The sequence below is a fragment of the Micropterus salmoides genome, unplaced genomic scaffold (genome assembly GCF_014851395.1).
Source record: "Micropterus salmoides isolate LMB-PRFRI ecotype aquatic unplaced genomic scaffold, ASM1485139v1 Ms_hic_scaffold_7, whole genome shotgun sequence".
In the NCBI taxonomy this organism is placed as follows: Eukaryota; Metazoa; Chordata; class Actinopteri; order Centrarchiformes; family Centrarchidae; genus Micropterus; species Micropterus salmoides.
The window spans coordinates 11,933,293-11,960,610 of record NW_024044459.1 but is presented as its reverse complement, the minus strand read 5'-3'; the positions used below and the strand labels follow the sequence as shown (position 1 = coordinate 11,960,610).

Below are 27,318 nucleotides of genomic sequence, written 5' to 3'. Positions count from 1 at the left end.
CTGGTGCAAATGACAGCATACATTCAAGGATATATTAGACTTCCAAACAGCTGTGTGTTTGTCTATGACCATCCTATATCTATCAATATAACATGGAGCCACAGCAGAGGGCTCAGGAAAGAAACTGTTTAACTATTTAAGCTTACATCTTGTATATTCAAATCATGACCAGTCACAAACAGTATGTGGATGATATAGCAGATTAGAGGGTCGCGTAACCTCCACTGTGTTGTTTCTGGCATTGGGAAACAGAACCAAGTGCTTACTAATACAGACTCCACTTTCAAAAAACATTTGAGAGAACTGAAAAAGTTTAAGCCTGGCTGACTGCAGGACCAAAAGGAAGTAAAAGTTTTACACATAAAGGGCCCGATTTACTAACATCCCGAATAAAGAGTACTAAATTGCGTGTGCATTCTAAAATATTGCACGTGCAATTTTAGTACCTGTTATGGGTGATTTACTAAGAATTATTGCGTAGATGACAACAGGAGCAAACACAATGGAGGTGGGCGTGTTTTACTGGTTTCCGCCATGGAGAGTCGGGAAGGAAAGCAGCCACTGAGTAAGTAAAAACCTTGGTTTGTTTCATTCAGTGTGTCCTGAGTATGTGGAAATGGTACCTGCCCATCCTGCCTGAGATTGCACTAAGTACTGGGGAGAGCACACCTGGAAAAACTGCTTTGGAAAATCCAAGCAAAAACAGATGCAGTATGATGGAATGACCCAGACGCAAGGAAATGCCAGCAGATCGTGCTTCATCCTGCACGAGGGAACAATCACTGACCGTCCGCACCGTGCCTGGTCGCTCCACGATCTCCTGTCCCCGGTCCTATACGCCCCATTCCCTCTCCGATACCTATAATGGGTTGTGTCACTATATTACGACCGGCGCTGTGAACAGTTGGTGATCGTTCCCTCTGGCTGGATGAATTTTACGCGTGATCCGTGCACCACTGTCTTTGGAGGGAGGAAGCTGGAGCACCCGGAGAGAACCCACGCGGACAACATGCAATCTCCGCACAGAAAGGACAGGGCAACCAGGGTTTGAACACACGACCTTCTTGCTGTGAGCCGCCGTGCCACCAATATAGAATAATATTATCTAATATTGGTAATTTCCGCAGGAAAACCTTACTTTCAAACGTATTAAATACAGAGGGTGTTGAACTCATGTGAAATTAGGCTTGGTAGATCACATTGCGTGTAGTAAATAAATGTATTTGCATGTTACACCCCAAATTGCATTTTCATTAAGGCAAAAGTACTAAATGAACAACAAGTGCTATCTTGTGCTTTTGAAAGACGTCATTCGTTAGTAGAGCTTACGTGCTAATTTGCTGGTGATATCAAGTTTGCACACGTTTTCACTCACGGAAACCTTTAGTAAATCAGGCCCAAAATGTTTAAAAAAACAACAAGAACATTAGCAGAGACTGTTGGTGGATATCGTAGATATGGAGCAAACTAAGTTATGATGATGTACTGTAAGTAGGCTACATGCTGTGCAGGTATATTATAATGGGAGCTGTATTTGTTTTCTAACATAATAACTGTTTAATGATGTTGACAAAATGAAGGTTTCAACTTCTTCCTTTCTTTCTTCCTTTTGAACAAAACTAAAACTAAAATAAAATATGAAAATACAATAAGAGCGTTGCAACATAAGAAAGGAAAAAGAATATCTATTAAGTGTTTTAAACAATAAAAAAAGGAGCAAGATGAAGCAGAAGCTTGTTAAAAAAGCAAGTAGATACTCGAGTAGATACTCCTTTATCGTAGAACACGGATAGTGATCCTCAGGAACACATGGGGAAATTGCATTACTTTACTGAAGGTAGTGGTACAGAGGCAAGACGGGAAGTGGTGTAAGGATTTTGGCTCTATGTATCTGGACAGAATTTGTCCTTCCAAACTACTTACATTGGTATCAACACGCTTACTAAAACGCACATCCCTGTTAAATTCTGTGCAGCACAAAGACCAATGCATATACACAACTCAGATTCAAAGTGCATTACACTGCAACTGGAGAGTTCAAGGTGGTAAGAAAAATGAGTGGCAGTTACTTACAATATTCATGAGAGTGAGGAGGTAATTTTGAACGTGCTCCTTGCCGTGAAATCGAACCACAGAGTCATCAACGCCCAGCAGGATTTCAATGTTGTAGTCGTCCTCCCCGGCATCTCGGCGGCGGCGGCGACGGTGGACAGTCTCATTGACCTGCCGGGCCACAGAGTCAAGCGTCCCTGCAACATCCAGCTCTGGCTCTGTACAGGGATCAAGACAGGGCACATGTGGATGACGTGCAGGTGTGGGTCACATCACAAACGGTGAGCAGTTACCGGAAAACACTAATGTTTGTTGCTGTAGGGCTTTTATGTTAAAATGATTATTGAGAATATTCACACCTCGATCAACACAGAAAACCACAGAAAACCACACTTATTAAAAAACACAAAAGCTGTCAGAGGGTTGAATCAGTATTATTGAGTGTCTCATTTAGCTGCAGGTATTATACAGAATGTGTAAATGTTGTAAATACCAGAGGTCACGGTGATAGAGGATACATTTTGGTGATTCCTGGCTGTTGTTTTATATACTGTATGTATGCAACTGCAAACAAATCGCTCAACTATTTGTAAATCATTGGTTCATAAAGCAAAACTGCCAGGTCCATTTTCTGGTTCTCACATAATTGGGTTTCTCTGTTTTATATCATTGCAAACAGACTAAACCATTTGGCAAATATTTCAGATTAATTGAAAGTGAAAATAAACATTGACCAAGTGTGTATTTCAGTTAGCATGTGACATACTGTACCACACACGGTGAATGTTTCGGACATACTGTGCATTCCGTTAACGAAGCTTTGGGCTGCTGGCTTTGTCAGATAAACGCTCTGAAAGCTTATGATGCTAACAGCCAACATTAACACTCGAAATCCATTGAGTGTGCACGGATAACAGGCCTGTGACTCGGTAGTAAAAGCTGCTCATACCTTGCTAAACTGCTATTGGGACATTCAAACCATGGCTATTTTTTATGAACAAAAACTGGTTCTCTGTGTTATAGTGCTTCATAGCACCATAACGCAAACATTCTATATCTATACTAACATTTTTTTACAATTCACAGATTATTCACTATAGTTATATAACAGTAAATTTTGATTTGACTTCAAAGGACGTTTCTGTGAATTATCTGGCCTGACAGTTTTCGATCCCCCCTGCACTTGCTGAATCACACCATGAAATGGCTAATACTTCTATTTCTGATGGAACGGCCTGCCAGTACTTAACATCTCCCTAATACTGCTTAGCTTTACACTCTGAAGGCCGTCTCTATTAAACCTCTCAGGGAGCACTGCTGTTGTGAAATCCTTCGTCTGGTCCCCTCTGTAATCCTGAGCAAATGACTCCTATTCTGAGAACTGACAGGGTGGCCACAGATATCACTTACTTTAGATTTTGCTGCTTTACGGTCCACTATAATGAATGAAAATATAACTTTCCTTCGGGCATCAGCAGCTTGGTTGGTCATAAAAGCAGCCAGAAGGAGAATTGCAGGTTGAAAACCTGGCAGGGAAAATCTTTACTGGGATGTGAATGAATCATCAGGGTGTCTTTGAGCGAGACAGTTTTTGCTTTGCTGGAGCTGCTTGCCAACAGTAAGGCTGTGATTATGACTATTGTTTGTTTGGTTTGACCTCAACCGCGGTGGAAAATTGCCCCTTTTTTTAGTCTTGTATTTGATATAATTTAATCCTGTTTGACATAATCTCAAACTGAAATGAAGAGTCGAACCTTAAGTGCACTCTAGGTTGTTTGAAACAGTTCCTCAAATGTTTTAATGCAGAGGAGATTGTTTTCTCAGAGCTTCTCTATTATTACAACATCATGCAAGCACAAGTGTACTACTTAATAAAATCCAGAGTTTATAAACATAAAACATTTCATTAACAGAAACACTGCAATTTGAATTTTGCCACTGTGTGCATCAGCAAAGCAAAAGATACACATTTTCTGTTAGCTTTTTCTGTGCACTAAAAATTCCAAGTACATGAGGTGAACATGTGATACTTTTACCGTAATAATGAACTTTTAATTCTCATACTATAAACCTCCACGTGCAAATATGCTCAATTAAATAACAGAGCAAAGAAAAAGCAACTGATTAAAATGTCCCTCTTTTGCTTTGATCAGAGGCCATAAGCTATGTAGTGCACTTCGCATACATACCATCAACACTCTTAGCTATGAAAGCTATAGTTGTTAGGCTGATGTTTTGTATTGCACAGCTTGGATAATGGTCCCAATTGTAGAATTTTTCAGAATAAATTGTACTGCAGACCCCCTGGCTGTGGCCAGCTGGAGTCCCTTTGCATTTGTTTAAGGCCAGGAACTCTTCATTCTGATCCTCAAACTGAATATAAACTGAAGGCGAGGGAGGTCATCATCCATTTGGTCCATAAACCTCTGCCTGTAGTCTGCCAGCACACTGCTAGCCTTGAACTAAAAATTGGGTTCATGTAGGTTCACGCTGCCCATTTACAAACAAGCCAGGGTTGGTAAACAAAGGTCACATGGACTCACACGTAGCTTGTGTATTAAAGACGTTTTGGTAAGTCCTCGTCCTGCCTTGCTAGAAAATTTGGCAGCGGGGTGAATCAAAACAAATTTCATTCCAGTGCCTGTGAATTTAGCTGAACCTGACCAATGAATCTGCACTCTGTACTGGAATTAACCGTCTCTAGGCTTTAAACCAGGTAAGATCACATGAAGAATCAGATGAACATAAGCATCTGTTTATAACCATTCAACCGTATGTGTTGATTGACCCACAATGCAGTGCTCTTGGAGGAAGATAAGGACATTTAAATCCATCTCACTACAGTTTTTTGAATTCCCACCTGGTCACATTGACTGAATATAAAGACTAAACTCTCTTGCAAACCTGAAAAGAATGAACTATGACTCCACTGAAATCTCCTAAGTATGAATGTCTGTTCTTGAAGAAGGTCAGGCAGAGCACTCTTCTGTGCTCTGTAAACTTCCCCAGAGTAAATAAATGATTAAAGCAAAACATTTCACAGTTTTTATATTTCACCCACATTGGGTGAAGACACTGTTCTGGCAAACACTTAGAAATCTCAAGCCATAAATAAAAGCAAAGGCCATTTTTCATTTTTCCAGGGATGCTTAGGGCCATAGACAGGGCCAGTGATTGAGTGAAGAGGGAGCTAAAATAAATAGGAAGAAATGGCTGCCACCTCAGCCCTGGCGCGGCTCCGACAGTGTTGGGATTGTGGAATGCATTCCTCCTCTCCGCCGCTCCCGTCATGACACAGGCATTCTTGTGCAGCCAGCCAGCTCCCCCCTCCCCCTCCTGTGTAAACAGGCTTTCTGAGGTCCTTACATCAAACGCACAGGACTTCCCCTCAGCAGCGCTCCTTAAGACCACTAGTGTGCTTCAGTCAGTGGCGAGTCCCCCCACACCCACCCCGCCCCACAGCCCCGTCCCATGGGAGCCCCACCATGCAGCAGCAGCAGCAGCAGCAGCAGCCCAGGAGATGGGAGAGGCCCCCAGCCAGCGCCTGCCCACACGTGGCACTGTATGGCAAGGTGGCAACGAGGCCAGCCAGAGCCGCCACAAACTAAAAATGGCACAGAGGTAGGCGACAGGCAACTCGCCATCAGCCTAGAGTGGAAATATACTGTGTCTGCAGTGATGACATTAATATCCATACTCCAACAACCCCCATTAGGGGAAAGGACACAGATTTATTGCCAGAATTGCATATTGTATATTGCATTTGTTTGTTTGGATAGCACTACATAGCTAGCCAACAAATGACAGCGATAAAATCTGAATTAAAAATAAATAAATAAAATGTGCCTATGGAAGAGTAATTTGCCGGTCTATGTGTGAAGTATAATTCATCTGCAGTTGTTAACATTGTATGATGAAAATTGCCAGTTTAGGGGGTATTACCTAATCTTACTGTCCTATTTGCATTACCCCATGTGAGTTCATTTTTCCAGAGCCAATGTTTTTTTGCACTATGCTGTGTTATTGTCTCATTGAATGAAGACGTGCAATGACTAGCGCACCGAAGCGTCGGCTTGTTCCATTATCCAACTTGTACTTGAACAAAATTCATAATTGTCATTTTCCTGCCATCATCATACAATGTTACCAACGGCAGATAAATTTTACTTCACGCACGGACCTTTGCCGGTCAGACAACATCAAGGTAGAACTTGGCTAAATTTACACATATTTCATATCATTTCAGAGTTCAGTGTTAAAACTTCTTATTAGTTATTAGTTAGACAGTTGACATTAAGCAATGTGTGGCATATGTTTGCAGGGCCCAACGTGGTGCTGATCAGAGGTTTCTTTTCTTCCCATATTTCTTTATGTGAAACACCAAATGGTCTGATGTATGTCCTCTATTTGTCCGTACAAAGAAGGCAATGTGTGACCAAAGCCCTTAATGCCACAAATCTTTCTTGGTTGACATCTCATTTTACAGTGGCCTTGAATAATGTTTGTTATGCTGTGACTGCACAATTTCATTCTGTTTGGAGCTAGATATGGGTTTCATAGAAGCACGAGTCAGTGAACAATGGCCTGAAGTCAGGTGCCCTAATTCAGTATGATTAGAAAACAAAATTAGCACCATTTCTAGCTTTATCATTTTGACAGTGTGGTGGTTTCACCACCAAGGTGTTCTGAAGCTGCCGTTGATTTTGTGCTGGCAATGTACTTCTTGTCGTGTAAGGGAATTTTTGACTCCCTAGGGCACATAAACCCAAGCATAATTACACTGGATTTACGACTAGGGCAATATTGTTTTAGCCCTTTTCTTCTCCCTGCCTCAATAGTGTTGAATATGACTGGTGACAGCAGCAACAACAGCAGCCTAATTACCAGCAGAGCACCGCAACAGGAGACAAGATGCTGGCTAAAGCATTTCACATGGTGGAGACGCCATGCAGGTTTGTGGTTCTGTGTTGAAGTGGGCAGGAGATTTTAAAAGGTGCGTTTGTGTCTATGTGCATTCTCTGTGGCCCACCCGAAGCTTATGAAACCCTATTTATAGGCTTGTGGGGAGTTTTAGGCATAAAATGGAAGCCAACACTCCTGTTCCCACTGGGCCTTATATTAAAGCATTACTAATGATTTCTAGGTCTTGGCTGGTTTGCCTCAGAACATAAACTCAGTCTTTCATTGCAAAAGTAAAAAACTATGTATGATAGAAATGTTCCTTAAGAAGCTTGTCACAGATGCTTTGACCCACAGTAATCGTGTGCTTGTCTGTGTAAAAGGAAATCAAAAAAAGATTTTATTTTGTTACTGATTGACCATTTATAAAGGTTGATATTGCTGTATAGACACAATAGATACATGTACGCATGTACAATTACTACACAGAACACAAAAAGTATGGAAAGTATGCAGGATTAGATGCTCAACTAACTTGCTGTAAAAGCTGTTTACAAAAGCTCCTGTCCAACAGAAGATTGTTCAGACCAAAAACAGAGCTGAAAAGACAGTGAATAATGAATATACATTTGTCAAGTAGTCAGAAAACACAACTCCAAAGAAATGCTCTGTTGCTCTGTGTCTGCTTATCTGTTTGCTAACTGGTTCACCGTAACAACTTTTAAAGGTGATCACTGCAGAGTTCACAATTTATTCTGCTGGTCCCAAGCGGCCGAAAAAAGAAATCTATTAATAATCCTTCACCAAATGAAAACTCACCTTCTGTGTTCAAACTAGCTATTTAAACACAAAATAAATCCTGCACTGCCTAAATAAAATGTGGAACAGGCTGGACAAAGCCAGAAAAGGTCTAAAACAGACCTCGCAAGAGGACACTGCATGAGTGATACAGCGTCCAGTCCTGAAGCTATGGATAAGGCAAACCTATCCACACACGGGCCTGGGATGCAAAAAGAACTTACGAGACAAATAGGAACATCCGAACAGCAACAACACAGAGAATCAGACAGGTGGAAGGTAGGCCATAGTCTTCCTACAGAAGCTTTAAATTTTGCCATGTGACATGGGATTAGTGTGCCTTAGGAGCACTTCTGCATCACACTAATGTATGTGTAGTTGAGACTCCACCATGCAAATATAATCACATACAAAGCTATAATGCAAAAAAAATAAAAAATGGAACATGAATTTCACTCCCCAATTAAATTTCAATTTAATCATCTGCTGGATGATTTAACATCAATTTCAAAGTTTGTTGCCAAAGTCAAAGCCATCTCCATGAGCTGCTCTATTATTCTGCTGGAACATAATCTTTGTAGTCATGCCTATTTGGTAGAAGAATGTCACGTTTTAGTAAGACAATCTCCACAGGACTTAATGGTTAGCAGGCAAAACTGACAACATGAAAGGTTAAAAATAAACCTTACTGACATCAAATATATCCTGAAGAAAAAACACCAAGGTGATAGCTGACAAATTGCCAATGTGCCTCCTTCTAAACGCGTCATTTTGCATGCTTGCATGTACTGTCACACATACATTTTTTTCACAAGGCTGTGTGATCAGAAAAGGGCAACGATTATGATGACTTTGAATGTAAACAGTCTCTCAGATTGATAATTACTCCAACCTAGGTTTACATTGTTTCCATATCAGGTCAATGAGCAACACTTCATTAATGCCAGCACACTATATCAATGTATACAACACTAATCTGACTATGGATTAAAGGTGCTATGTGTAGTTTTTCAATGAAATTAGTTTTTCTCAATTGTGTAAACATTGAACTAAAATTGCTATTGAACTAAAATTTCAAAACCATTTCCCAAAATCTAAACACAAATCCCTTCATTTCTCATTGACTACACCATGTGGTCATTGAGAAAACACTAACATTCAATATTGTTCACTCAAGTCAGTACAGCTTGAGCTCAATTAGCACACAGCTACCCAGGTGGAAACACAGTCAAAATTGATAACACACCAATCATAAGCTTCAATATATAGATAAAAAGGGACAGAATCGGTTAATGCAGTTTTGAAACAATGGATCCAGAGAAATCTGAAGGAAGAGGTAGAAGACACCAGAGAGGAAGAGGAGGAGGACGATGAAGTGGAGAACGAAGAGAAGAGGTGAGGTCTGTACATGTCACACGATTTTTGAAACCTCTCACTCAAAGAGCAAAACTACACACCAAATCTCCAAACTAGGGCTGGGCACGTTAACGTGTTATCATCGCGTTAACGCATTAATTAATTAACACCGACAATTAAAGTCCGTTGCTCACTGGCTCTGAATACACATAAAGTCAAACCATGGTCACAGGAGGGGCGGGATGTTGATCAGCCTGCAAATCACCCACCCGAACAAGCAGTGAAGGGAGGCTTTGGCAGACTACGATGTCATCTTTTTTCCATATTTTTCCACCCGTGATCCGTTATCATGGCAGCAGGTGAGCCGCTTGCTTGTTAATGACGCAGCCTATCTAACAACTCAAACAGCCGAAACCAACCTCTGCACCCTGTGTTCAATGTTGCTTTAACATTACCTGGTCTGTGCTTGTAGAATATCCACCACGACTTGTGACGTCATTTCAAGTTTTAAACCGAGTGAAGTCTGTGCGAGTGAACACACGCACAGACCCCGCTAAAGACACAAAAATCTAACAGCAAGTGACTTGCTTTTCTTTTCCAAACACATTCAATCAAAATGCTACACTTATTCACCAGGTCACACACCCACTCCTCACTTGTGCAAACACTAACTGCTTAACTGATCATAACCAATCACTGCTTTAGTATAGGCCTATAAATAAGTCCATAGTCAGATTAGCTGTTTTGAACATTGGATGCCAACAATGGACAGAGAGCAAGGGGAATAGAAGGCAGAGGCACGGGACGACAAGGACAAGTTCAAGTTCAAGGAGGAAGAGTTGGAAGAGGAGAAGGGCAAAGAAGAGAAGGAAGGACATCAATCTCTGATGAAATCAGGGACACACTTATTGATCATGTGAGTCCAGCTACAGAAGCGTCCATAATTTTAACCTTCAAATTAGAACAGGTTGCAACTATCTAATGACTATTTCAGCCTTACATCAACATTGTACTGTAAAATGCATATTACTGCATAGTATTGCAAAAACATTTGTAGCTCTAAGCCATCCATTTATGCACTGCATTGTATTAATGAGATTGGTTATCATGCTGTACTACAATATTTTGTAAATTTTTTTACAGTAAGTAATCATGGAGGACAAGGACCAGGCAATGGAGGAAGCATGTGGGGACACTGAGGCTGCCTCTGTCCAAGGATGGATACGTCACACAAAATTTTTTCATGAGATGTGGACAAAGTCGCCCCTAGGTTTTGTTATCCTGAATGCTACAGTATACAAGACTGTGCTACTGTTACAACAGCAATGTTTTGCCAAATTGATATTTTCTGTTTCAATATTGCATTGGTGTTTGCAGTGTACTTTTTGACACCTCTCAGCAGATTACTTTCACTCTGGAACATTGTATGGAAACGTACACATAAGCCTATGAAAGACAAAAGAGCTTTAGATTTAGAACAACAGTGTGTACATGGGCCATCCAAAAATGTAATATTATGAAAAAAGTGTTTGCCATTTGTGCTTCATTTGGAGATGTGTTTATGGTATTTTGAATGCAGTGTTTAATTTTGAAGTAGATATGAGGCATTTTGCATTTTGTGTGAGCAGTTTTGGAAACTGCGAGTTTTGAAAAAAGGAGACATAGTTTTGAAAACATGTCTAAGCAGTTACAAAACAACCTGTAATTAGTTGTAGTGTGTTGTACTGTATAATACACTAAGGATTGTTGTGTTCATCATGTGAAAAGTTTTTTGAGGGGGAGAACCAAGAACATGATATCATCCAGGTCATGGTTATCCAACGAAGGTTAAAGTCAAGGGCAACTGGACTTGGTTGAAGATACTAGAAGATGTTTCGTCCCTCATCCAAAGGACTTCTTCAGTTCTGACTGACTGGCAGGGAAACTCAACTATTTAACCTCATTGGGGTCGTTTGCCAGGATCGTTGATACCGCTGGTTCATTAGTGTTCCTGGCTGTTGTAACGACAGTCGTTATGGTCGTTAGGACCGAGGCCAAGACTGAACGACCATCGTTGGCATCCTCACCTGAGGTCACTAGGTTGCGTTTGTTGAGTTTCCTGGGAAGTGATGAAAGGACCGCATTGTAGGTGGGGGATAAGTGGTGGCGTAGACCCCCTCCCCTGCTCAGCGACGGCTTCTCAATCCCAACCCGGGTGTAGATGGCTTCCTTGACACCTCTTTCAAACCATCCATCTTCTCTGTCTAAAATGTGCACCTGGTGGTCCTCAAACGAGTGTCCTCTGTCCTTCAGATGTAAGTAGACTGCAGAGTCTTGACCTGAGGAGTTGGCCCTTCTGTGTTGAGCCATGCGTTTGTGTAGTGGTTGTTTAGTCTCCCCAGTATACAGGTCTGTGCATTCCTCACTGCACTGGAACGCATACACTAGATTGCTTTTCTTGTGTTTGGGTGTGCGGTCTTTGGGGTGTACCAGCATCTATTTTAGCGTGTACTTGGGTTTAAAAAACACAGGGATGTTGTGTTTGTTGAAAATCCTCCTGAGTTTCTCTGATACTCCAGACACGCGTATGGAATCACAATGTTGTTGCGTTTGACCTTCTTTTCCTCCTCCCCTGTAGTTTTGTTCTTCCTGGATCTTGTGGCTGTTTTCACAAAGGTCCATTTAGCGTATCCACAGGCTGTAAGTGCCCCCTTCAGGTGTTTCTGTTCCTTCTCTCTGGCTTGGGCGCTTGTTGGTATGTTTTCCGCTCTGTGGTGCAGTGTTCTCATGACCCCTAGCTTATGCTGGGTGGTGGGAATTGAAGAATAGCTATTGGTCTGTGTGTGTGGGTTTTCTGTAAACACCAATCTGCAGGCTCCTGTCCTCTTCAATGTGTACAGCGCAGTCCAGGAAGGCCAAACTGTTGTTGTGAACATCTTCTCGTGTGAACTTGATGTTACTGTCCACAGAGTTGATGTGTTCTGTGAAGGCTTGCACTTCCTGGCTTTTAATTTTGACCCTGGTGTCGTCCACATATCTGTACCAGTGGCTCGGTGCTGTTCCTCTGAAGGAGTTGATGAGAGCTAAAAGAGTTGAAAGGATGCAGGAGAGATGCCAAGCTGGTCTTCTTGCTGTTGACCTAGTAACTTATAACTTAAAACATCTCAAGTTAGCAAACTTACTAGATAATAAATTAATCCGTAACATAATTTAAGTGCTCTTGGATCAGTATAGCTTTGTTGGCTAGCTTGCCAATGAAGCTTCAAGCAACATTATGCTGCTGCAGGTGGACAGCGGCACCTTTGTTGAGCCGAAGCCGGGCGAGCATGCAACATAACTGGGGTCAGCCGCCTCTATAGACATAACGTTAGCTAATTGCAGAAGCGAAGAGACCGAAGAGGATGTTGACGGAGGACGCAGGATTCCGAAATTTGGATGTCTTGCAGCTTGATTTGCATTGTCCTTATAAAGACTGACTGTCTTTACTTGAGGCTTGCACTGACAGACTTGAGACTTGACTTTGACTTGCCTCAAAACCCTCAAAAACAGGTCACAGAAAAGAAAACATTCCTCAGGCACTAAGACAGAGAAAGGAGGAAAAGCATTTGAAAAGTCTCTTTTTGGATGAGCCGCAACTGTTCATGTTTAAAATACCAGCTAGTTTCAGTGTTTTTTCTGTGATTAAACCTTTTCTTTTCTTTATTCTGTGTCTGACGAGTGTTTTCTTTTTTGTGACAGGTCTTTTCAACTTCAAGAGCACCGTAAGGTCCCCTGGATGTGAAACTGATTGAGCACTTGGTCTCTGAATTATTTTTGATACAGCTCTGATATTAGCATCAGAATAAAAACCTGTGCTCACCCACTGCTTGTGGCAACCTGCACTATAGCCTGACGCTGTGCAGAGGTACTTTATTTCAGTGCATTGTTTTTATTTCATGTACCGATTAAACAAATGAGATAAAATGGGTTAAACAATGAGCTTTAGAGGTGGTTGATTAGTATATGTTTTAACTTGGACCGAGCGAGGCAGTTTTCCTTTGCTTCCAGTCTTTCACTTTCTTCCACTTTATGCTAAGCTATACTAACCATGTCCTGACTTGAGCTTCGTACTTGCAAAAAACATGAGATTGATATCAATCTGCTTATCTCGCTTTCAGTAAAAAATCAAACAAGCTGAACTATTCATTCAACTTAAACCTGCATATTTATACTCAAAAAGTGTCTCTTTGTTGCAAACTTGCTTATCTGTTGTTGTGCTGTAGTTGTTGCTGTTATGCTGTTGAGTAATAGACAATCAGACTTGTGTGGAGTGTGTTTGTGTGTGAGTTAAGAGAGGCAGAGAGAGAGAGAAAGAGAGTCTTGAAGCAGACAACGGTAGGCCTTGTTGGGGTCCGTCAGTTACAACATGCAGCAAAACTTAGGCTTCATTCATGGAAGGGTGCGAACTGGATTTTTGGAAGAAATGCTCACTGTATTTCCTTTCAGGGAGTTCAATATATTTTGGTGACTTGCATCCGTATTTTTTTCTCTCTTTCTCTCAAAGAACAAACAACCCAATGTCATCGTCGAAAGGTCAAGTGACAAACTGTTTCCACTCCCTCTCCCTGCCCAGCACAACTGATAAAACACAGAAATGTAAGAACTTAAAATACTGAAACATTACTAAAAAGTTGGGGGTGATTTAAAATTGTGAAGGGAGCCTATGTTTGTGAATGAATGCTAGAATATATCATATTATAATGTACTATAGTACAGTCATACTACTTGGCACATACAATATATAGCATGATTGTCTAACACTTTGTTTCTGATAAAGCAGGCCCAGTAGCTCTCTACAGACTATGTTTTTTAAATATTCTTTCTGGTTTGTCTTTTATCTTGATTGCAAAGGCAAAAATATAACCTCTTCAGCTGTGGCAAAAATAAAATAAAATAAAGTTAAATTGACCAACAAACTGATGAAATGAAATGTAAAACTATAATTAAGAGTATGCAGGTTTTTTCCAAGTAATAATGCAGCTGATTTCACTGATGATGACTTCCCTGATGAGTTTGTCCTGTCTGTTACCAGACAGCTGTTTTACAAACACAAACATCACCCGAGTGCTAAACAAGTTATAACGTTACTAAAGGCTTGTGCCGACTAAACGACTTTCAGTGTCGGCCAATGGCTGTGCCGTTCACACAACTTGACGTCATATGACGGCAGTCTGAATGGAAACGTCTGAGCTACAGAGAGAGCTGGAGGGGAGTTAAAAGGTGCAGCTCCACCAAACACCCAGTTAACTCCTGACTGTGAGGTTACAACTCACATCCCAAAAAGAAAACAACAAACGCACGTGTGCACATTTTCAGCTGAGGTCTGCGGCTTACTTTGGCTATCCTTCAACTCAACAATCAATCATGATTTCAGTTACATGCTAAAGTTGCTGTTACTGTTAACTCGTCTGTGGTCCGCTGGCAGAACACCGGCTGCTTTCTGATCAGGTGCCGTCGTGCTGTTGCCGAGGCGACATAGGTTTCATTTTACGGTGGACGGACGGTAACATTAGAGAGTTGTTGTTTTCTTTAGCTTGAAATAATCCCATACTTTGGACACTTTCTTCTTTGTCCCTTGCTGTTTTCTCTCTCTTCCTCCACTTTGCAAACAGCTCCATTATAATCACGTTGTGTTCACAGCGTAAACGCGATGTGCGACAGTAATAAATGTCACTGCAAAACACTGTGCTGTATAGTTACATGGATTAAAGCATTAAATTAAAGCATCGATGCAAATAATTTGTGTCGAAGCATTTTATTAATCAATTTTATCTATTTAATCGATGAATCGTTTCACAGTTCACATATTTAAACACTGTACCTGTATACATATATCACAGAAGTAATCAACACCGTTCTACTCAAACTTTTACAATACTATACTATACGTACCACTTCCTTTGTGAACATCCCTAAAACATTTGGAGTATTTATGGAGATAAGATTATTTTGTCAAGCTGAAAAGTTTCTAATTCAGATCTGAAGATCAATCAATAAGTTATGAAATAATTTCAACACTGCAGTGTTGAATCAGTGTTGCAATGAAAAGATAAGGACATTATGATGTCAATTTAGTCACCATAATGTAAACAACCACCTATAAATATATGTCCATATAATTTACAACAATCTGACAAAAACAGCAGGATTTCAGATATACAATGTATGTATGTTTTTTTTAACAATAACACGGGCAGGTAGAAGAGCTAAAACTAGGAAGTAAAAGTAGCTAGGACATACATGAGACCAGTACAAACCCTACTCTTTCTGTCACTGATCACAAACAACCAAGAAAGCAGGGTTTCTCCCACCTCAAATGCAACAACACTTAATCACAAGACCAAGTGGTATTTCTTTGATGTGCATGGTGTAACTTCCAGTCAAATGGACAGTGTTATTGCAGTTCTCAGATTCTTAAACAATGCTATGAGATTTGATTCAGGCAATGAAAACTCAAAGTGTTGCAATCCCTGGGAATGCTAAACACACAAATCTGCTTTTGTGTCCCACAAACAGCTGCAATCCTGTCTCTTCTCTCTTTTTTTGGATCAGTATTTCTCCATGAAGGACACAGTCAATGTAGTATAACAATAAGCAGCAAGAATTTTAAGTATTTGGCTCTCGCAAATATGTAGACTGGAAGGAAAGAAGAGAAAGGGATGCTCATGAGCCTCTTCCAGCTTTCGGAAAAGAATCTCGATGAATCATAGCGAGTCAGAAGAAAACACAACCAAGCGTTCCTTGATTCAAAATATTGCTCAATGCTTCCGAGGTCTTTTCCACCCTCCCTCCAGATCCTTGGCTTGGGCCGCAGTCGGTAATTATCACCAGGTTTCAAATGGAAAGAAGTCATCAGACGCATTCAGGGTTCATATTTCTGAAAACGCAAGTCAGTGTGGATAATATCTTCCCAATCTGCTTCTTTATTGTGCAAACAGTGAAGGGTAGAGATATCCGATGCAGCATAATCAGCTTGGTCAAAGAATGATTCACTCTGCTGATGACACTGAAGAGACGTCTGTTGTTGTATTCAGCTGCGTTTTATCTTATTTCACTGATCACTGATTTTGAGATTTAAAAATCTGCAAAAGACTTCCAAGGTTTCTGTGGTCGGTTATATTATATTCAGACATTAAACACACAGACACACACACCCTCCTGACGGGAGAGGATACTGACTGTTACCACTCACCTCTGACACTGCTAAAATTACTTCTGTTTACATCACATTAAAGGAACCATCCTCACTAACTGCACAAAACAGACACCCAATGACCTTTAACATTTTTAAATTACTAACGGTAAATTGCTTTCCCTATCACTTATCACACCTCTGAGATCCACATACTGTAATTTAAAACACCTGATAATAATAGATAATTGTGATGTATCTTTTTTATTGAGTTTGTCAATTTCAATTATGTTTGAAGTGTGAACGAGAACTTCAGAGTGATGTGCAGTGCTGGGCAAGTTACTCAGAAATTATAATATATCACTAGTTACTTATTACTCATTAAAAAAGTAATATTATTACTTTACTTATTACTGGGTGATAAAAGTAACTAGTTACTTTCCAATGTCTCCCACAGAATGGTGGGGGGGGCTGTAAGGGAGTGAGCGAGCTAGGAGTTGCTGTACAAATATATGCTCCTCAATACAGCTCCTCAATCAAATATGATTTTAAATATGCCTAGTAAAAATTAGAAAATCAACGTGTGGCAGTCAGCATTAATAATAATCCAAATTATAGGTTAATTATGGGAAACACTGCTTTCACTACCACCACCCTTCACCCCCAAACAAAGCAGTCTCTCCCGACTTTATTAACTAATATCATATTCATAACAGCAGCAGTGTAGCATAAAGCCTAGGCCTAACATTTCTTAACATCCCAACTTTTGAACTACTGTTTTTCTTCACATGTAGCCTGTTTATAAGAGCAGTTACAAAACGTTACATTAACACCACTCTCTCCCGACGAGTCCAAACATCCCTTGGAAGCAGCTGCCGGAGATTCTTTCTGTAAGTCTTACAGCTGTGGAAAGAACGCGTCTCTCCCTAGTTCTCCATTCTTCCTAGTTTTTTGGCTATCAGCGGACATGAACAACAGAAGGTCCGGTGCTGCTGGGCTGCAGCACAGTCGTCGATTCACGTCAGGGATGATGCCTTCAGTAGTAACGCAGTGTTACTTGCCTTAGTTACTAATAATAATATTCGAAAAGTAATTAGTTACATTACTAGTTACTGGGAAAAGTAATATTATTATAGTAACACGTTACTGAGTAACACTGGATGTGTTGCTTCTGGGAGCAGATACCTATGCAAGGAAGTGAAATTATAACACTACTTCATCTGAGGATTAATTTGCTGTTATCACAAGATGTGAGACCACAAGCTATTTTAATAAAGTTCAGCACAGCAGACACAGCAGTTAATTAGCTCGCAAGCTCTTTTTTTCTTATTGTGTTGATCTTTGCAGAATGTACTCCCAACTATTGTCAAATGAGGAGAAAATATATTAGATCTCAGCAGTGTCACATGCACAGCATTTCATTTGCCCAAACTGTGGTGGTATATCTTTGTATTGATAAGATACAGGATCAAGTAAATAAAAAAATATAGCTAACTAAATAATTCTATTATTTTAAAATAAACTGTTCTTAAAACACCTTGATTGATTATGTACCCATGTAACGTATATAAGACATAAGTCACTGGCTGTGGGTGTTTTGAGTTGGTGATATGCTGGGCTGGGATACTGTATGAAGTTGTGGGTATGGGAAGAACAACAGAAAAAGATATTGCTTTAGGGGTGTGGATTACAAGGCAATGCCACAGATTTTGTTTTGATTTTAAATGTATACTTAATAGATTTGTATGTGTAATAGAACTGCCAAGTCTTATAGTCTTTTAGCTTTTTCTGCTGTTATGATCCCAAATCCAACATATACTGACAAAATGATAAAGGTAACATGATGCTTTCTATCCAATAAAAAAATTCTTAAAGTTTTCATAGAATACTCATTTTCAGGTTCATACTTGTATTCAGGGTTTCTCTTAGAAAATGTTTACATGCTTAATGTTCAAAAAACACATTATTTTTTCAAGGCCTGCTATGCGAGACTATAGGCCTGTGGTCGGCAATAGGCTGCCCGCGGGCCAGAACCGGCCCGATTGCTTTGATAGCAGAAAAATAAATAAATTGATAGCGGCTGCTGCTGAAATAGATCTCAGTCATGACAGATACAGTTACTCACAGAATCACTTCCTCTTAAGTGATTGTGTCTCCAAAATAAAAGCACAAGAACTTTTTGTGCAATGCTTCATGACAAGCTTATTGTGAGCTTTTACTTTGAAGAGTTCTGAACGACATTCAAAAGAGACTCTGGCCTGCTTGACACACCTCTGAAAAAGCCATCAGTAAACGTGTGATTGGATTCCCCAGAATTTCCTCAGGGAAATGAAAATAATCCTCCATAGGTTTATGAATGCGGATCAAACGCCGGGAAGCACACAAACTGCAGCACGTTTTATTGTGAGCATGTGCAAAAGTGTCCTCATAATCAATTTGTTTAACAAGCGAGAAAGAAATACACGCAGTTAGCTGGAATTTATCTTACAATCTTCCAAACGGGAGTCCCGCACAGTTCCAACTGAGCTAAACATGCACACAGTTATACTAAGATTTGACATAATTAGCCCGATGCCAGACTTATTTGCCAACCGCTGCAATAGGCCTCAACAATTACTGTACAAAACCACAACTTGGGTGGAGAAAATTTTGTCTGGTTGTGCCTCTGATGTCCTCTGGCGGCTCTGCCTCCACTTTTGTGATTTATAGAGTTTTTATGTTACCAGTAACTTTAGCCGCTAACTACAGCTATCAGCAGCTGCAGCTGGCTACTCAGTTAGCTGTACAGCTAGCCGTCCTATCGCTGATTCTGCCCAGACTGAAGCTTAGTGTTCCAGGAGTGTGTTGGTGTTTACACCTCTAACATGTACAGAAACTATGGACTGCTGGTTCAGAGGCAGCTGATAGCAGCTACCGTTAGCAACAGCTAGCGGTTACTGTAGCATTAGCAACAAGTGAAGCATTCTGTCCATCAGGAAACTTCATAAATCACACAAGGAATCAGAGGGAAACCCAGAAAATGTGTTTCCTATATAACTGTAAAACCACCTTCTGTGAGACACATGGAACTACCTCCAGCTCTAGCTTGATGAGTCTTCTCAGAATGTGGGGTAAATGTAAATTTTGGGGGGTGAAATTTAATGATCCCAGATGTTATGTCTCATCTAGCGCTTGTTGCCATTCACTCGTTTTCTTGAGTTCTTTTGCATGTTCAGGATTTACATATGAAGGAGGAAACATTGGTAATTTAGGCACGGTAAAGGACGGTCAGTTCCATGTACTGAACTCTTTATTCAACTAAGGTAAATATATTTTTCCATCATCTGCAGAGATACCACCAAACTAACATGTTTTTGCTAGTAAAATTCTCTATCACTAGCTACTAACAGATATAATTTGAACACTGTGACCACTGCATAATGGTCAAGTTTGGAGCGAATCCCAGCTGACACTGTGCAAAAGGCGGGGTACACTCTGGACAGGTCACCAGTCCATCACAGGGCACACAGAACTACTCACATTCACACCTAATTTAGAGGCACTAACTACCAACAGCCTGCATGTCTTTGCACGGTGGGAGGAAGCTGCAATGTCGCGGGTGGTGATGTACCAGTGGATAAGATACATGCCTTTGCTATGGGAGACCTAGGTTCGATTCCTGCTGCTACACATCCACCATTGTGTTCCTGAGCAAGACCTCTGAGACTGATATATATATATATATATATATATAGCAATTGTAAGTTGCTTTGGATAAAAGCATCAGTTAAATGACTATATATTATCATTTATTATTATTATGAGCTTGAGCACCCAGAGAGAGCTCATGCAGACACGGGGGGAACATGCAACTGTTTGTAAACAACAGTTTGTAATTTTTCTTTTACTTAAGATCATTTTATTCTGTATTGCACTTTGCTACATTTCAAATCACATCGATTGCAAAGTAAGAACAAGTAAAAAGTCCTGATAAATTTACTAGGCAAATGGTGGTCACACCAGATACTGACTGTTTTCCGGACACCCCAATACAGTGAAACTGCACATTTTCGAGTCGCCGTTTATTATGGCCAGCTAAGGCATAACAGTCTAATACCCAGGCTGTCTGATCAGCATCTTGCTATGCCACACCTGTGAGGTGAATGGATTATTTGGCAAAGGAGGAGTGCTCACTGACGATGATTTTGACAGATTTGTGAACAATATTTGAGAGAAATAGGCCTTTTGTGTACATAGAGTAAGTCTTAGATCTTTGAGTTCAGCTCATGGTGAATGGAAGCAAAAACAAAAGTTTTTTTTGTTCAGTGTAAATAGAGAAATGAACAAAAGAAAGGAGCCAAATCAGCAGATGCAGCAGAGAAGGAGGGGAGAGCTCCAGAGAGCTCCGCATCCAGAGAGCTGACACTTATTCAATGTGTACGTTACTGGTCAGGAAGTCAGGAGGTGTGGGGGAGGTGGTCGTCTCCGCGCCAGATCCAACAGCAATTAAATTAAGGATCATGTCATCATGGGCTATGGTTATCACTATTGTACCGTATAGTTAAAAGGGTAAAAAGGTTTGCATCCACCTAAATTAATCACTGATTTAAAACACCACCCAAATCAAACCCACCATGTTTCGTTATCAACAGGTGGATCTGGCTACTATGCTAAATGCTAAAGTTTATGTATGCTGAATCAGAGCATTAGAATTAGGTTGTCTGAAGTGTTTTGGATTCACAGTTAGCTACATATGATGCATTGAGGAAACAGGGCAGTGCATTGTATTGGCCAACTATGACTTGATGTTGTCAGAAAGTTGTTTTTGGTCCCCCATGACATGAACTTGACAAGCTGTCTCCTACTACTGACTACTGAGCAGCTTCTCTAGAGTAGTCAGAGGTCACATGTCTTGCTCAAATACACTTTAGAAAGAGAAGCAAATGTTCATCCTTCCTTCAGATGTGCCACTTGGTCTCTACCTGCTGAGCCTCACAAGCTCACTTAACCACTTGGCTTTCATCTCCCACCAATTGTCCTTTAACTTGCAAGATGTCCTGAGGTTACAATCTCAACATCACACCATCTAACAGCCAGCAAGTGACAAGATGTTCCAGTTCTTTCTCTGACACAGGCTCTTGGCAGACATAAAAACCTTTCTCAGAAAGAAAGAAGCACAACATCCGTCTGCTTCACCTGCACACAGCATTCATCATTCAACGATAACACTGGTTTGATGCAGACCTTGGGAAGCTTTTGTGGAGCTTTTTTCATTTCTTCTGGAAATCAAAGGAATCCTGATCCCTGCGAGGAGGACTGACTTTGCTGATCCTCTCACAAAAGAGTGCAGTATCTGCATTCGAAGTCAGGGGGAAAAAACGCCAGGCAGAGTATGTTCAACCTCCAGACAAAAGCATAAAGAGAGACCCAATCATACAGGCACCTTGCAAAATCCTTTTCGTTCAGGCAAGGTTTGCAGAGCACACATGCTTGCATTTAGCGGGGTCTGACTTTGAACACATTCATTGAGCAGCTTAAGTCGTTCAATTGCCTCTGCCCACACTAACCACAATTCAATAGTAGCCTAACTACAATATATAAAGTAATTACCTGACCCAACCTCAAAATCTATTTCTCAATGAGCCGTGAAGTGTGTTCTGCATCTTCTAACCTGCCTCCGGACTGTGCCACGATACGTAGGTCTAACAGGGGATAATGTGAAGGTTTTCCATTTAATCAGCACTAAACATTACTGGTATTTGTGTCTGCTTCAGCTGCACGTGTGAGTTGTCGGCTGTAATAGTGAATAGCTTAATAATTGCAGCATTGTTTTGCAGTGGCGTAAGCGTCATACTCCGACTTGTCTTCTATTGCCAATAACTGTGACTTCAGTTTACTCACTTCCCTTCCCTACTAAATCACATTTTCAGACAAAGTCTAGCATTACAAACTAAAGACTATTCACTTTTGCTTTTTTGTCTCTTCCTCCCTTGATTGATTTTCATTCCTGCCAGCTCACCAAATTCCTCCACACTCAGCCTGCCCCCACTCTGCTCAACACATCTGTGTGACAAATATAAATCACCATTTTCCCTCACCATAAGGATCTCTTTCTCTCTCTCTGTTTATCTTTTTCTTTGTCTGTGTCAGAGCTTGGCTTATTTTGCTGAGCTACATCATACCATGAAAGTCTTCAAAACTTCCTCAGATACGAGGTCTTTCACTAGTTTCGATTTTCACTACCAAGTGAAAATAAAACCTAATATCGAAGTGCTGCAGAGGGTGAAATCCCTCACCTGGGCATCAGGCCAGATAACAGGAGATCTGATCTCAGTGGCACACTGAGAAGTCCAGACATTTGCTCTCACTGTAATTCACACTTCCCCCGGGGTCACACACAACAACAACACAATCGGCTCTGCTTGTGCGCAGGTGTGTGTGTGTGTACACTCACAAACATTATGTGAGGTACAGGATGTGGACTGCATGTTCACATGGTGTTGTGTGATTGTCTTTGTGTGTGATAACCTGACTCTTTAAGGGCCTATATGGAGTTTTTTAATTAAATTAATCACTTTTTTACTGCCCATTTTAATGGGATGTAACCTCACATAAAAATTAACCATTGGCCAGCTTTCTTAGTTATCTCTGAGAGTCTGCTGCTTCCTGTGTGAAGAAATTGGGTTGGAAAAAGAATTGATTTGTTTACTTGGCTAGGCTGTGATGTTCATGCATTTTCTTATTTAATTTAATCCCAGCTGAGTCTAAATACATGCAGGCATGTCTGAAGTAGCCTAAAGTCTTTTCAAATGTCCATATGGCACCTTTTCACCTCAATTATAAATTAGCTTAATTAATTATTTATTGATGAAATATTCAATAGCGGGGTCTGGGGGGTCCTCCCCCAAAATGTTTTGAGCATTAAACACTTAATTTCCTGAATTCTGGAGACATTTTCTGCACCGATTTATGGTGGAAATGTCTTTATTTTTATAAAGGGGAGGACAAAATTGAGGTGGCAGGTGACAATTCAGAATATAAAAATATAACACAATGTGATGCAGTAATCGGTAGCTTATTTTTTTTTTTTAGCTCGGTTATTTTCACACATTTGGCGAATAATTTTTTTTTTTGGGTGCTGTAAGAGATGTGATTGGGCCAGCCCAATGTCAGTATAGGCCTATGCTTTGTGGGCCGATCGTTGGCCCATTTTAAAAAAAGAGTTAGGCCAATATAAATAAATAATTTGACTTGTAGCCTACTGGGATGAGATGAGAGAAGAGGAAGAAAACCGAAACTGAAAACAGGGTTGGTCAGACAGAAATATCACCACACAAATGTTCACTCTACCACCTCTAATAAAGTGCAGCTTACAGCAGCTTTAGAGGGAATGAAACATCCTGGAGCAGAGACACAAACAGAGCACAGTGTCTCTGAGGTGTTGGACAGAGACAGCAGGACACAGAGAACAGGTGTTAATGTCACGGTCAGGTGTGTCATGATATTCTCTCACTACTTTGCGGCGACTGTTAACCGTTTGTGTAGCATAGGCTATACACTGACTAGACACTGACCGACAACATTTATATTTAAATGTATTATTACAATTTTGCTGTGGACAATTCAGAAGTCACGGATAAGCCCTGAAGCTGTGAGCAATACGCTCTCTCTCTCTCTCGTGCTCCCTCTAAACGCAGGCAGGCTGAGTAACAGTGGGGGGGTCACGTTATGTGAACTTTAAACAAAATGTAGAGATATTATTGCGAGTAGCCTCCGCTCTTTGAAGAGCTGCGAGAAAGGCTGCATCATGGGGATTATTGCATATTAACATGGAGGCAAAAGCTGCTTGTTAATGTTATCTGTTGCAAAATACCACAGTTGTAACCAGGGCTGGACGATACATATATTACAGTTTTTACCCATTGCTTGAACACTATAGACACATGCTTAAACCAAAGTAACATAATTGAAGTTGTTGTTACTATACCTTGAACAAAGTGTAACCATACCTTGGCTAATGCTCCTTTTCCAACAAAAGTGGTATTTTGTGAAACATACCGTGATAATGTGTTGAGATGTTTCAGTACAGTACAGTATATACAGTACTATAAAAAAGAAGCAAACAAGAATAATTTGTGGTTGCATTTTTCTACAGAATGGCTAGAAGACCTACACACAACAGCACAAACTTGCCATAGTGAACCTAGTCAGAGCAAACAATGCAATCTGTCTCCACCAGCTACAGCAGATAGGCAAGTATTCAACAACATAAATCAAGTAAGCATTACCACTATCAGACGCATCATGGTAAAGCACAACATGACCATGAAGCAATTGCACAGGGTCCCATTTGAGAGGAACAGTGTCAGGGTCAAAGAATTTCGACATGAATATATACAGGTAAGTGTTACAGTCCTTTACAATTACAATACAGAAAGGGTGCGGTCCAGTAACAGATGAATATGTACCACTGCATCAGTACCACATAGATTCATTCAGAAAGCTACACAGGTACCTGTGTAGTGGGGTGGGTTGGTTCTGTATGTGTAGTAGTGTAGGTGTGTTCTTTGAGTAAAGCCATCTACAATATGTAATTTTTGTTACAAAGAATCTTGGACATGGATGGGGCTGCCCAGCCGCATGAATGTATTTGCATTGACGAGGCTGGATTCAGCCTTAGCAAAAACAGACAACGGGGAGGCAATACAACTGGCCAAAGGGCGATTGTGCACGTCCCGGGGCAGCGCGGGGGATACGTGCCACAAGTTGTCGAGGGCTACTACACTACCATGACAAACTGGGTCCCTATAATGCGCAAAACATAATCACATTTCTAGATGCACTTCATGATGCAGTTGTACAGGATGGACCAGAGCAGCCCAGGTTTGTTGTTGTCTGGGATGATGTTAGTTTTCATCGGGCTGCTCTGGTCCAGAATTGGTTCACCAACCATGATCAATTTGAGGTTGTGTACTTGCCCCCTTAAGGCACATTTATACTCCTGCGTAGGGTCTACGTGCGTACCTACGCCATAGGCTACAAACGTAGCCTTGCATTTATACTTGCGCGTAGGTCTGTCCGTCATTCTGCAATTACACCCCCAAACACTACAGCGTCCACTGTGTTGACTTTTGCCGGCCGAGCAGGCTAACTTCTGGTTTAGTGCTCCGCTAATGTAAATGGGGGTAAAACTGTATATGTGCTTTATTTTTGCTTTATCTGAATTTACTGTACTCTAAAATATACTACTGACATGTAATTATTTTGAATTGAGTATTTCATTTTTTGGTTGTTGTGAAAACATGCCCTCTGTGGAACTGAATAAAATATAGTAAGTGTTTTATATAAAGTAGACTAGTGTGTTGCTGCTGATCTGAAAGTGTATTCATATGATGCAAGTGGGTATCATTTTGTCATCAGAGTGACATTTTGACAAGGTATTGTTAGGTTTTGATAGCAGTGTTTCAATTTGACATAGATGTGAATGGTTTATTTCCCAGTGTTGGCAGCGAAGTTAGGTCTTTTAAGGGCAGTGTGTGTGTGTGTGTGTGTGTGTGTGTGTGAGTGCGTAACAAGTATGTGGGTGAGCGAATGTGAGAGAGCAAAAGGCAGAAAGTGATGGTGAAAGTGAAAGAGTATGTTATCAGTCTTGCAGTAAATGTACACTGTAGCTCAGTGTGTCTGTTAAAAATCCCTGCTGGACAGTGAAGGCGGTTAATGCTAGCTGACATCTGCCTGTGCTTCAGTCTGGAAGCTGAGCAGGACTGGACAGGGTGGAGTCATGTGACTACACAAGCAATAGTATGCTTTTAAGGGGAAAGTGCATGAACACCATGATAAACATACACAGCAGGGAACAGGATTATAAAAAAACAAAATAACCAATATGGTAAAATTACGTTAGCAAGAGGTTCTGAATTATACTATTTATAAAATATTTAATAAAATAAATAAAATATTTAGATTATATATAAAGGTGGGGTATCAGAATCAGCTGATTTGAATCTAATACACGTCTTTTTGTGAAAGTTCTAGTTTGCCAAGACGTGCTGTTGTTATGATGTCTACTCCCCAGACAGATGGGCACTTACAACTGAGCCCCTTTGCTCTTCAAGCTTTCAGAGAAAGCGTTTGATCTATTACAACTCCTTTTTCCTAACACAGTGAGGTTTGTGAGAAATGTCTGGAGCTTCCCTGGAGAAACGACATGTGGCAGAAACATGGAAACCTAATTAAAAGTAGAAGAATTGAAAATCTTCTGTTATGCCTTTACCTAGCATACATATTAAGAGTCACCCCCAGAGACTTCTCCTCTTCCACCAAGGAGGAGAACTGAAGGTAAAGGGTCGCTGACACCACCAACATAATCAGACCCATTCACTTTGTGATTCCAGACACGTTTTCCACTTGTTTGTCGTTTGGCCCAAGAAAACTCCATTGTTCCCAGTGAGCATCTCCCCTCTTTTGCTTGCGTGTTCCTCTGAACCCTCAAGAAAAATAAGAAGGATACAGGACTGAGGTGTTAGCACTACATGATTAGCCTTATCTCAGACTCATTACTGACCGAAAGTCTGCAATGCAATGATATTTCATTTTGCAAATGATGAGCAAACAATCTCGCCACAAGGTCCACATAGTATCTGTTCTTGAGGTTTTGATCCTATTACATGATCTTCTTGAGCAGATGGAGTCTGCCCTGTTGTCATGGAATTGAAGATTTTTAATGTTCTTATTTATTAAGGACAGTTGTACATGTTTGGCTTTACCCACCCACATAGAGACAAATATTTTAAGTTTCAGCGTGAAAAATGTTGCTCCTTATAACTTTGCCTGAGAATCATTTCATTTGGAAGTTTTTGGTGACACTGCAAACATGAACTGCCAATAACTAATTCACAGTGGTGTAAATTTGCCAAAACGTAAACGTAGAAATCGCCATGTAAAATGTCATGTTACATGTAAAATATGATTATACTAAAGTAAGTAAGAAAGTAGTAAGACAGAAAAACAATAACAATAGAATGGGAAACATTTCTGGAACATTGACACTCTATCTATCCGTGTACAGATATTTACCCTGTGTT

The 27,318-nt window shown here is 40.6% G+C and overlaps 1 protein-coding gene across 1 annotated transcript in view; it reads right to left on the bottom strand.

The window, feature by feature from the left end:
* adamts3 (ADAM metallopeptidase with thrombospondin type 1 motif, 3) overlaps positions 1-27,318 on the bottom strand; it is a 198,215-nt gene that overhangs the window by 124,180 nt on the left and 46,717 nt on the right. Inside the window, 1 exon segment of the mRNA XM_038704466.1 lies at positions 2,074-2,270. Within this exon segment, the coding sequence (XP_038560394.1) occupies positions 2,074-2,270 (197 nt within the window).